Genomic DNA, 12,791 nt, shown 5'->3' with positions numbered 1-12,791 from the left:
GGCGGGGCGGGGCGGGCGCGATCGCTTCCGGGGCGGTGGCGCGCGCTGCACGTGGCGCGAGAGGTGAGCGCGGCCCGGCATGGCCCTCACGGCACGGCCCTCATGGGATGGCCCACACGGGACGGCTCTCACGGCACGGCACCGTCCGGTCCGGTCCGCACGGCACGGCCCGCACGGGATGCGCTGGCGGCCGCCCCGGGCCGTGCCGGGAGCTGCCGCCGAGCGGGGCGGGACTCGGGCCGGCGCCCCCTCCCCGCGGTGTGCAGCCGGGCGTGGGCGCCGTGAGCCCCGGGACCGGCTCAGCCCCGGCCGGGCACGGCTGAGCTGCGGCACCGCGGCCCCGGCGGGAGGCCCAGACAGACAGACAGACAGACAGACGGGAGAGGGGCCGCGCTAGCCTGGGTGTTCCTTACGGGGATTTGGTAGGGTGCCTCGTTGACATCCTGTGTATTCTTGCAAACCAAGTAGGAATAATTGAGTTTCCTAGCAAGTGGGTGCTAAAGGCTTCTCTGTTGTAATCAGTTCATTGGCAAAAGTGTCCTGAGAAAAGAAACGGAGAGCAAAGATAAGAAATCACAGATAGATGGAAATTCAAGTTAATAATTCAGGTGCCTTGGAAGGATCTTTTAATGCTGAGTGGGCAGTAAAGTGATGTGAAGTTCAGTGTTAAGTGAAAAGTCACAGGTGTCTGGAAAACCACTCTTAATTGTATCTGTATATATACACATGGTCATGTTTTGCATTTCAGAAAGATTTTTAGAGGATATTTCTGTAAAAACCTTATTATCTGCTGCTGGGAAACACAGAGCCTTGCAAGCTAACTCTAGATTAAGGTACTAAACAACACGATAAAAAGAATCATCCCAGTAAACAGAATTTTCTGTATGTGTCTGTAAGTCAGTATATTCTGGTTCCCCATCATTGAAAGCAGACTGAAATCAGAAAGTGTCAGGGACAGTGGGAGATAAGGAATGGTCAGAATGAAGAAAAACCAAGTAGATTAGGACTTGCATCATTTCTTTGAAGCAGTTCACTAACATCTTCATTTCCTTTTTTAGAATGATAATAAAGCAAAAGAGAAAAGAATTTCTGGAGGAGCCTGTACAGAAAAAGAAAAAGGTGAAGACAATCATTAAAATTGAGGAAGATGTTCAAACTGTCATTAAAACTGGGGACAATGGCCATCTCAAGAAAAAAACAAAGACAAGGAAAAAGGAGGATTTAAAAGATGAGTATTTATACAAGTCGCAACCAAAGAACAGTAAGAAAAAGAAGAAGAAGAAGAAGAAGAAGAAGAAGAAGAAAGTTGGCTCTGAATTACTCAGAGACCCTCATTTAGAAAGCTTTGTGAATATAAAAGGTCATCTGGATTTACAACTTCAAGAAGAATCAGAGGAACAAGTTAAAATACTCAAAAAGAAGAATAGAAATGTCCAGTGTCATTTCTCCTTGGAGAATAATGAGAGTAGTGACGTGGACCTTTCAAATCATCACAGAGATTCTACTAATAGAAGTGAATTCTCTTTTAAAAAAAAGAGGAAGAGTACTGCTTTGGATTTGGAGTTGGGTAGTGAGGTAACAAAGAAAAAAAAGAAACACAGTTTTTCATTACAGGACATCCAGGACAGTGAAAAAAAGCAATCTGCCAAAGTTTGTAAAAACACCCACAAATACTTCTCACAAGAAGTTTTTATGGGTGAAAACTATGGCACAGGTCATGCCCAGAATGGTGGGGAGACTTGTGTGAGAAGAAAGAAGAAGGAGAAAAAGAAAGATAAGTCTGAGTGGTTTTTACCACTGAGAGATAATCAGGACAATGTACATCGAGGTCCTGGTAGCCCCATTGCATTAAGTGACTTCAGAAAAAGGAAGAAATGTAATTCCTGGGAATTTACATTGACAAACAGAGAGGAAGAGGACAAAATTAATAACTTTGGGTATATCAAAGAGAGGAAGAAGAAGAGGAAGAGAAAAGATACTTCTTCCTCAACCTGTGAAGAAGATAAGCCAGACTGCAGTCACAGCATTCCTGATAGACATCTCCCAGCAAAGCAAGAAGTTGAGCTTGAGGAAGAAGAGCTGTCTGGAAAGAGACACAGGAAGAATTTCAAGGGTAATAATGAAGTCAGTAAGAAGAAAAAGAAGAAGATGAAGAAAAAGGAGGAGGAAACAACATATTCAGAAGTTTATTTGAACAATGGCAGTGCCTCCAAAAGTCAAAAAATGCAACTAGAAAGCAATAAAAAGAACAAAGAGAGTGAAGTGGAGCGAGCTCAGTGTGTTACAGGGGATGCTGTAGATGGGGCATTATGCAATAGTAATCCTGTGCTGCGTGACAGAAAAAGGAAAAAACTGAAAAAAGTACCACCACAGGACTTTGCTGAAGAACCAGGTTCAAAAGCAGATACAAAAAAGATGACAGAATCAGCATGGAGTGAGTCACAGGTAAGTGCAGAGAGGAGGGCAGCTTTGCACCCTCCTGCTAAGGAACTGAAAGCCTTTTGGGCGTTTTCCTGCTTTGCAGGCTGCTCTGCCTGTTCCTAACATTGAGGTCAGTGAGGGCCCCCACTGGGTGTTGGGAAGCAGGATCAGCTGATGGATTTCAGCATGTCATAATTCACAGACCACAGAATATTCTGGACTGGAAGGGACCCACAAGGATCATCAAATCCAGCTGTTAATTGTAGGGCCCACACAGGGATCAAACGCACAACCTGGGCTCTGCAGCACCGTGCTGCAGCTGAGCTGATCCTGTACAGGGATCCCTGCTGCAGTCACCACCTGGTGTTTCACTTGGGAAAATGTAAATATTCCAACTAGCAGCAAGTATTGGCCCAAAAAGAAAGTGGGTTTGTACAGTCATAAATGTTCTGTTGCTCTTAGCAAAGTGGCAACATTCTTCATAAAACAGGAGTTTAATACCATGTGATTTACTCTGGGCAGGTGGTAATTGTGGTAACACAAGTTCGTCTAACTGTCTGTTAGATTTTCCTCAGGCTTTGCAGCTGGTAGTGCTGGAATTATGTAATGTTAGAAACAAAGGGGAAAGTTAGCCAAAAACTGTTGAATACTTCTGACAAAACTTCAGAGAAAATCCTAGGAATCCTAAGTGTAGGCTGGGCCAAGATCATTGAAATACAAATTCTGATAGAAAAATACTAGAGGACCTAAACAGAGTTTTAATTAAAACAATAAATCTATGCAAGAAAATAAATAGATTTAAGAATTGTGTAAATTGTAACTGAGAGTAGCTGGGACTGTATCCTGACTGACTGGCAAAGGAAATCCCATCCCAGAGTCTTGCTGTACTTGCTGTTTCTGAGGTAAAATGAACATGGGGAGGAACTGATGAAATATTTGAAATAATGATAGTTTTTCTTTATCTGATCAAAGTCATGTTTTAAAGCTAAGGGTGCCAAAAGTTAGTACCTACATGCCCAACTTCTGTTATCATTGGGAATTGAGCTGTAAGATGCTCAGAAAACCAATAGGTATATATCTGTATTTTTAACTGCTTAAACTTTGAAAACAGCACACTGCAAGTCACTAGGAAGTTGTTTTTATTTCTGTAGGTAATGGGAAGCTTCACTCCACATGCTTTCTGGCAAGAATTTTGAATGCTTGGCATATTTAAATGTCAAGCACTAGGAAAGAAGGTATCACTGAAGATATTTGTAAGCTAGGGGTATAGCAGACCATAATGTGAGCTGCTTCTCAAGCTCACTTGATGGTGTGCTTTGCTTTGTCGTGCACTCAGAGGCAGTTCTATGGAAACCTGGCAGCTGTCTGGTGTCTAGTGCTAATAATTAAATATAGATTCATGTGGAGACCCAGATACAGGCTTTTTTTCACAGGTTGTGAGGGGAGTGTGTGTGCTAACCAGTCATGAGGTGAGCAGATGTTCAGAGCTTTCAAGTTGGATTTCTCCTTTTGACCTTTCAAAAGGACAGGGTGGTTTTATTGCTGGATATATTTTCTAATTAAATTGACATTGCCTTTTTGTGATTGTTGGACATTATTTGGATTTTGCAGCTGCTTACATTGTGTAGAGGCAAAATAAACCCTACAAAAGACATGTAAACTTTCATGGCCAGTTAATATGGAAACCACAGCAAATACCTTGCAAACTGTTGAGATGAAGGCAGTAGGGTGATGCATGTTCCTCTTTCCCATAGGCAGCTCCTTTAACAATAAAAAACTACTCAAAAGAAAATCTGAAGATTGAGAAGTCTGGGTTAATCACTTCTAGAGAGTTCTAGTTCCTGCCAGGCCTAAAGACACTGCACTAATAAATGGCTGATAATGTGGTCTTGCATTTAACTGTGCCATAGTCCTGAAATGTTTTAATCTACAGCATGTCTCATGCTCTGCATGCCTTGAAAAATCCTCTTGGGCTTGCCCTGCAAGTAAAAGAGCAAATTTTAAAGACAATGTGAAGTGATACCCACTTAATCAGTGGGTATCACTTAATATCAGTAAGTGGTGTTTTTCTCATTGGATGCCAATGCAGCCAACTCAGGCAATGTGAGGAGGAGTGAGGACTCAAGCTTACTGCTTTGATGTTGTTTGCCAGCAGACACCATAACCCTACCACATGTGAATGTGCTCCTTTTCCATGGAGTTGGAGGAAGCTTGGCACACCTCCATGGGGGTAGTTTTTTCCACTCAGTAGCCCTCAGCAGGTCAGCACTGAGCTGGGAATTAGAGATGGGGGTGCTCCCTCCTTCTGGCTAAAAAGAAAAAAAATATGCTGCAGTTGTTTGCAGAATCCTGTCAGGACAGTTTTCCTGCTTGTTTTAATAGATCTGAAAAGACAGTACCAGGCCATCTAGAAGTAAATCGGGGGTTGTTTTTGGTTCCTTCTTTTCATCCAAGAGCACGAACTCTGCTTCCTGCAGACACTGTTCTCGCATTTTTAATGGTGCATGTACTTGTGTGTGTGTGAAAGCAGTGTACAAAAGGTAGCTTTGGAAAATGAGGTAAATCATTGATGGCTTTTAGTGTAACTAAAGCCTCAAAAAAGTAACAGCAGGTTCTGCTGACAGAAGTATGTTACAAATCTTTTCTTTGTCATTTCCCTGGCTGTTTCATGCTTGGTTTATTATGTTGGCTGTATCAATAGATCTTCCCTTTGGCCACTTCTTCCAGGCTGGTCTAAAGCTTATGGCTCTCATTTACTACTAGCCTGGACTTATTACTTACCCTGTTACACTGGATGCCCAGAAAGCTTCTCCTAATCACAAATTTGGAAAAGAAAGGCAGGGGAGAGTTGTTTAGGCACATCAGTCGCTGGAGCTGCAGGAGGGCTGCGCTTTGTGGAAGTGTGATCAGGATCTGGTTGGGTGGGGACTCTGCCCAGATTTGCCTCCTGCCATCCAGCCCATCCATTCCTTCTGGAGCTGCTCTGTCTCTTCCATCAGCTCCCTGTTCCTTGCTCTCAAATGTGGAATAATGTGCTGTTTGCTGCCATTGCAGGAGACAGTTCATGTATGTGTCCTGCCTCTCCCAGTGCTCCTTCCAGCCTGGGAGCTCCCTGGGGACCATCATCCACAGGGAGCACAGTGCAGCTGCCTTTTGATTGGTTTTTGTTTATTTGTTTCAGAGAGACCTTTATTTATTTGACCTCCAATTTCTAATTTTTTTTAACTTTCACTCTCTCTGTGCCTTTCTTCAAGTATAAATTTAAGCTTTTACAAAATGGTTTAATTTGAAATTACTCTGCCTGCAAACATTACTGTGCTTGCCAGTATTGTTGGCAGGTCCCTTTTAATGTGTAAATCTAAAAAGCATTTATCTTGATTAAAAGAAAAAAAATCTGAGTATTTTCCATAGAAATACACAGATTTAATTGGCATTTTCATCTTAGATCTGACTATCCTTGACCCGGAACAGTACTACTGATTGCTCAGTGTTTTAACTACTTTTGTGGTAAGAGCTGTGTAAATTCTAATTAACCAGAATGGATAAAAATAATCATAAAAGCTTTTTCCTGTTTTACAGGATCATCTAGATGGTGTAATTATTGTGCGGGAAAAGAAAGGAAACTGTGATGAAGTTAGCATAGACAAGGTATGCTTTGTCCTAACTCTGGGTAAGATCTAAAGCAAGTCAGCATTTAATGCATAGGAATTGATACAAAAATGCTTTGTTGCTTATCTGGGCTTAGATTTCCCTAAATAAAGCTCTGCTTAAGATGTGCTTTACATGTGGGTTAAGTTAAAATGTACAGCTCCAGTCAATGTCTGAACTAAGAAACTCTTTAAGTTAAATACAGATTTCTTTGCCTCTCATCAATGTTGGCAGTTTCAGCATAGCTGTTGCTTGCAGTTAGAAAATTAGACTTACCTGATACAGCAAAACACTCATTTAACATACACTAAAAAATTACTGTTCTCATGTTGAGTGTGTGAAAGCATCCCAAGCAACTTTTAATTATCCTTGCAAAATTCTGAAGATAACTAATTATTTTATTTTTCTCTTATTATTTGTGAAGTAATTGTCATTTTTCTGCTCACTAGGTGAGGCGGCAGGCCCTGCAAGAAGAAATCGATAGAGAATCTGGCAAAATCACGGCTTTCAGTTCCACAGTGGGACAGGTAATGTATGAGTTTAGACCTCAACCTGATGGAAATAACTGTGTCCCAGGGCAAGCTCCTGTACAAAACACTGTGCTGTTTTTTGTATGTGGCTCAGGTACAGCAGCACTCCTGAGTGCAGATTTCAGGTCACGCTGTAGAACAAGCTGGTACAATGCCAGAGTCTGAGAGCTGAGCAGTGAACTCCTTGGCATTGTACAGTGCTCTAATTCCCATCACCAATCCTCAAAAGCAATATTTTCTCTGGAAAATGAGCCATCAAAAATTGCTACAGAAGCATTTTCTGCTCACTGTGAAATTCAACTAATTTTTGGGCTGTGGATGCAGCAGTCAGTGAAGTGTATCTGATTTCTGGCCTACAAGACTTTGCACACATTCAGCAACAGGAACACACATGGAAAGGCAAGTCAGTCCTGTCATGGCTTCTGCATCTTTCATCCACCTCTTGGGAAGACAATTCCTGATTCTTTGCTTTTGCATCCTTCTCAGCCTGCCACCTGACAGATTCACAGTAAGGTAGTGGAAACTTGCAGTAGTGCTTAGCCAGGGGTAAGAAGATTGAGGTGGAAAGCTTTGCTAGTAATTCAGGCTTGTGTTGTTTTGCAGGACTGCCAGAATGCCTAGAAAGCTAGAATATGCCTCAAACAAATGCCAGAAACAACTTGTGTAGATGTAACATAGTGGGAGGGAGTCTGTGTATCTCTGGAACTGGAACTGTCTAATAGTCTCTGAAGTCATTGAGAAAAATGACATCCTTGGCAGGAGATCTCAGTTCTCTGGCACTGCTCTGTCTCTGTTTAGTAGTATGCAGAAGAATAGAAGCTGTGAAAACTAATTCATCAGCTCCACAAAGGGTGAGCTGGAAATGCTTCAGCAAAAGCTGTGTGTAGTGCCTGCCAGCAGCTCACTTAAAAACAGAGTTTTGACAAGCCATAATTATATTTGCATCTGTGCAGCTGTCCCATTGCAAAAGGAGGACTTATTTATCTGTCGTGTGTGTATCTGGATATGTGCATGTATCTGTGTCACAGACTGGGCTTGTACAGCAACTTGCCTTTTTTGCAAGGTCAAAAGGCTGAAGTATTATGGGTAGCTTTCTTTCAATACCAGGTATTCTGGCCTGTGAGAGTGAATGATACTCCAGCCTTGCATTTTTTTTACCTTAAAATCCCCTGCTGTAGCTTTCCTGAAATTGTGTAGCATGCTGTGTGTCATGTTGGCTCTCTGCTGGAGAATGACTGTTTCATGCAAGCTGCAACTGTTCTGTTGGAAGGATTTCAGGCTGATACAAACATACCACTGAATTCACCTTTTTTTTCCTTTGATGTAGCCAGCTTAGTCTATTTAATTAAAAATTAGACATTCTGCCATCTAGTATCATGTCCCGTTTTAAAGAAAAAGTTCTGAGTAGAAATCTTGCCAAAAATATTTGTAAATGACTGCATAGCTAAAGCTCAGAAGTCAAATACAACCTTTAATAATGAAGCCTGTTCTTAGGTAACACAGAAGTTCATGAACTTTGTAAATCCTATGGTGTATCTGGGGTTTTCCACAACAGCTGAAACCTCATTTTAGTTTGACATCCTCAGAAATGAGCCAGAATTTGCAGACAGAAGAAGAATCCTGAAGGGGCAAACTAGTTCAAAGAGTACAGTTAAATACAAATACTGTAAATACAAAGAGCACAGCAAACTGCAAGGGAGGGGAGGTTTAGGAGAACTAGACTTAGTCCTGTTGGGTAAGTCCTCTGGTTTTGCACCCTTGCAATATTAGTTGGAATTAGTGGGATGAGAATGCAAATTTTACTTAAAGCCAAATTGAAGAGTGTCTGCAATTAACAAAACACCTCTGAAAACAGCAGCTCCCTAACTAGGCAGTGGGAAAATGAAAAGGTAACCCTACAAAGTGAGAGTGAAAAAGGATTAAGTCTGACAGTTTTCTTGGAATAAGAGATGCTATGTGGCTCTTGGAGCTGTGTGAAGAGAGAGCAGAAAGCCAAGATTCCCAAAGCCAGAAGGAAAGGAGATTCTCAAAGCACATTAACCCCTGTCTCCAGGTCAAATGGCCTGAAATGCTCAGGAAGGGGCTGTCAGACAGAGTTAGGTCTGTCTTCTACCACATCCCCCAAGAGGTACTGCCCATGGAATAACAGCTTCCCAGCTCTGTCACCCTGTCAGGCTTTTGTAGCTGGTTCTGTTCTCATGGTACAGACAGAAATTGTCTTCCTTGGTCTTGGTATTTCTTAATTTTAGTCTTAACTGTGTTTTGCCTCACAGAATACGAAGCTTGGACAGTGGAGTACAGCTACTTTTAAAAGTTCTGAGGAACAAACCAAGTTTTTTAGACTGATGGGCGGCTTTAAAAAGGGTTCTGTGCCTACTCAAAATCCCTCAGCAATTCCAAACAAACCAAACATGGCTCTGAACAAGGAAGGGGAGGAGAAGTTACAGCAGGCTCTGAAGATGGAATTTGATAAAGCAATGGACTTGAAGCAACATAGAGGAATTGGTCTTGGATTTCAGCCTACTGCCAACAAAAAAGTATATATAGACAAATATGCATCTAGATCTATAAAATTTGAAGATTAAAACTCAGAATAAAAAGAGTGAAATTTCCTTTTACCTTCCACATCTTTTTATTTGAAATAAGATAACAAAATGCTGAAGAATGTTTATGAGGTACCTGAAATACAAGTTTTCAACTGCATATAGCAATGGAGCTGGGTCCTCACTTCATCCAAACAGTTTTTCAAACCTTTATTGTCATTGTTCTGCAAGGCAAGAGACAGCCTCTTGCAAAGACTGAAGATGTGTGCCATGCCTGCAATTAATTGAAATTCAGTAATTTTTTTTAAATGTTGATTTAATAAACTTTCCTTATATCTTAAGTTATTCAAAAGGATTTTATTGTTCTGTAAAATCTTCACGTTTTTTACACTCAGTGGTACAAAATGATGGTGCTTTACTTTGAAGACACACTAGTGGTGTGCCCTCAAATTTGATGAAGGCAGACTTTTAACTCAGAAAGTGACAACAGAACTACATTTCTTTAAGACAGCCTCACTTTCCACAATAGTCTTCTGCAATGGACTGCTCTACCTGAAAGCATCTGCCTCCAGCAGAAAACACAATTAACAAAACAGCACTGGGTTCTGATGCATTTTGGGCAACTCTTGAGAGGAAGTGAAAATTATGCTGATTCCATCTTAAGGGGTTGCCACGAATCCCTTCCCATATCTGGGAAGAGGGAGCTGTTCCTGCAGGGCCTAAACTTGTCTTTGAGAAAACCATCTCCTTTAAAGTGCCATTTAAAACCACCCCTACCACAATGTGAGGATGTTTGGCATCAGTGCTCTCAGTGTTCAGCACCAGCTTCCATCAGCCTTTCCAGCTTTTGGCTCTTGTTTTACTAAAATTCAGGTACTTGAGGTTCTGTTTTCTGGTTTTCTGGTTTGAAAGAAATTCTGAATTCAAGCCCTGAGCTACTTGCCAGGCCAGAAAAAAATAGCAAAAAAGCCACTATGCAAAAGTAGCAATAGAGATTGGGTCTCAACATGGTTCCTTACCATGGGGTAGAAGTGGTTTGATTGAAATTTTATTAGAAATAATAACAATGCATGTAACTAAGTTCCACAAGGGTAAGGTGATGGATTTGTATACACAAACTCCCCCAGAACACAAATGAGCTGCAAATTCTTTTATTCAGTGATAGTGTCATTTGCAAATACAGAGGACTTTGCATAATTTCCATTTTCCTTTGCAGCACTTAAAGATTCCTTCCATTTTACAAAACACCACTGGACTAAAATGAAAACATAAACATGTCTGTGAAAATGTATTGTAGAAATTAGAACAGTAACACTTCAGCCATTTTTCTCTGTTACTGGAACCAGCCAGACAAATGCTGGCAGCATCCCAAAGCAGAGACACAACTTTGTATGACTGTTATCTTGAAATGCTGCCTTCTGCAGAGGAGAAAGACTATTCTGCAAGAGGAATGAAGTTTTGAGGCTGTGAACTCATTAGTATAGATTATCTTCTTTTTTTGTTAAAATTATAACATATTAGATCTCAAAATGCTTTTGCAACCACAGAGGTTCAAAATACTGTTTAGTGAATGTAAATCAGCATTTAAAATAACAATGCTATGGTAAAACTGGATACAGAAACTCAGGTTAAATTATTGCACTCAGAACAGTTTTACCTTTACTATGCCCAAGTAAATGTGTCTCATTAAGGAAAGTAAAAATACACTGAACTCCTGCAGTCAGAATGTAGATCAGTGATGTTTGGCCTGGGTTCCATGCTCCCTTGTGCAGGTGACTCCTTGGAAGAGGCACTTGTCAGGTCCTGGACTGCAGAGGAAGCCGATGGGCCAGGTCTGTGAAATGACTCATTTCAGGTTGTTTGCTCCGCCTCTTGATGTATTCCAGGGTTTTCACCTAGGTTTGGAAAGAAAGGTATTTGGAGATTCTCAATGTTTTTTCTCATTTCTTAGCTGTCAGTTCATCGTTGTGAAGGTGTTTTAACCAATCTCAGGATATTCCCTAAATTTCACTGGCTTTGTGAACACTTGGCATTGCTTATTCCAGAGTTTCTTATCATGTATATGTTTATTAAAGACTCTCAAATGCCACTTTACAAGCTTTCACCAGGCAGTTGCTCCACAAAATAAAAATGCACTATTTCTCTTAAAGCTAGTTTTCTGTACTGAACAAAAAGAATAACTAACACTTTCAGGTTCCTTAATGCATGTCATACTATTAAAATGCTAGAAAGATACAGACCACTTGAAATATGAGAAGCTGCTTGTTCATTAAGAAGCATTTAGAAAAATAAGTTGTTGGGGTTTTAAGATAATTTGGGGTTTTTTTAAGATAGTAGCTTGTAAAGAGATAAGGTTTATTCCAATCAAGAAAATGTTACCTTTTCCCAAATAGAGTGGAAAAAGAAACTAAGAGCTAAAACCTCCCTGCACTATCCCTCCCTTACCATAGTCTTGGTGTCAGCAAAGCCATGCTTCTGAGCAAGATTCCAGAGATTGACTGAGAGCTGGTTCAGTCTGTTGTTTCGTAGGTCCCCATGAGCCAGAATGGTGTTAAAGAAATAGAGTGCCAGCTGGCTCTGCCGCTTCAGGGTCTATAATGAAAACAAAAATATTCCCATATTATTGTACACTCACCCCAAACACCCAGCTTAACCTCACCAGCTCCTCTGAACTCTCAGAAGTTCATAGGGCACTCATTTTGTAACACACAGCAATAGTTACAGACACAAGAATACAGTCATAGTTTTCATATTCCATTCAAAATGCAACAAATGGCAGTAGCTGTAAATCAACAGAAGCTGCTGTAAAATAAAATACATACACAAGACTCCTACGTCTCACAGCACTTTGGCACAGCACAGTATGTAGGTCTGGCACATTTACAACTCCAGACTCCCTACAACTGCATAGAAATCACTCTCCCACCAACCAATCTTGCACTTAGAGCACCCTAGCTGTAAATTCTTAGAGACCACTATCATCAATCTAAATTAATGCAACTTCAGGCTTTCCCCCTCCCCCCCCATCTATTCTACTTTTATTTATTTATTTAACCAAAGATGTTTTTTCCCTGCTATTTCTTCACTGAAACTCTGGTGATACAAATGTATTTGTAGCTCCTTCCCCTAAAATTGCTGACAAGGGGCCTTAAGGACCATAACAGCAGTCTTCCTCCCCACACAAAGCAGAGGCTTCACTGCTACATGTTCTGTCGACCAGAAACAGCTTGAACTTTTAGAACTGTCCAGAACTAAAAATTTCCATTCCAGAACTGTCACATAAATGAAGCATTCTCTAATACTGTGAAAAGACCACACTGTGTTAACAGTAAGACACATTGTTCTCTTCCAAATTGCCATTTTTGTGAAAGGATTTTATTGTGAGAAAAATTTATTTTCCTTTAAAGCTTTTAAAGGAAATGAACCAATAAAAACACAAAATCATTAGAGCCTTGTTCATTTAAATGAGCAGCCAAGAAGATGAATAATAAAAGGTCACCAACACTGAAGCAATCCAAATACCACAGTGATTTTATGACCAGCTTTACTTCAGCACAATTGGAGATCTCTGATAATATTCTCATCACTTCTATTTCCTCAGCAACAACAGCTTCGTCAAACAACTATTCATTCTTACAAAGCAATTTTT

At 40.8% G+C, this 12,791-nt stretch overlaps 2 protein-coding genes across 4 annotated transcripts in view; one reads left to right on the top strand and one right to left on the bottom strand.

Annotated features, from left to right (window-relative positions):
- Positions 1 to 18: 18 nt before the first annotated feature.
- KNOP1 (lysine rich nucleolar protein 1) lies at positions 19 to 9,483 on the top strand. The gene is made up of 5 exons (XM_015642516.3): positions 19 to 63; positions 1,059 to 2,445; positions 6,001 to 6,069; positions 6,519 to 6,596; positions 8,873 to 9,483. Exons 2-5 carry the CDS (start codon positions 1,060 to 1,062, stop codon positions 9,182 to 9,184), a joined length of 1,845 nt encoding a protein of 614 aa, XP_015498002.1. The 5' UTR covers positions 19 to 63; position 1,059; the 3' UTR covers positions 9,185 to 9,483.
- A 794-nt stretch (positions 9,484 to 10,277) lies between these two features.
- The window catches only part of VPS35L (VPS35 endosomal protein sorting factor like), a 48,036-nt gene continuing 45,522 nt past the window's right edge, over positions 10,278 to 12,791 (bottom strand). For all 3 annotated transcript variants that reach the window (XM_033517822.1, XM_015642504.2, XM_033517823.1), the window contains 2 exons: positions 11,588 to 11,734; positions 10,278 to 11,037 (listed from right to left, as the gene is read on the bottom strand). In XM_033517822.1, the coding sequence (XP_033373713.1) occupies positions 10,939 to 11,037; positions 11,588 to 11,734 (246 nt within the window). In that variant the 3' untranslated portion in view covers positions 10,278 to 10,938. The remainder of the gene's footprint in view (positions 11,038 to 11,587; positions 11,735 to 12,791) is intronic.

Source organism: Parus major, chromosome 14, assembly GCF_001522545.3.
Source record: "Parus major isolate Abel chromosome 14, Parus_major1.1, whole genome shotgun sequence".
Lineage (NCBI taxonomy): Eukaryota > Metazoa > Chordata > Aves > Passeriformes > Paridae > Parus > Parus major.
Note: the sequence above shows the minus strand (reverse complement) of the source record. Positions and strands in the feature narration are given on the sequence as shown.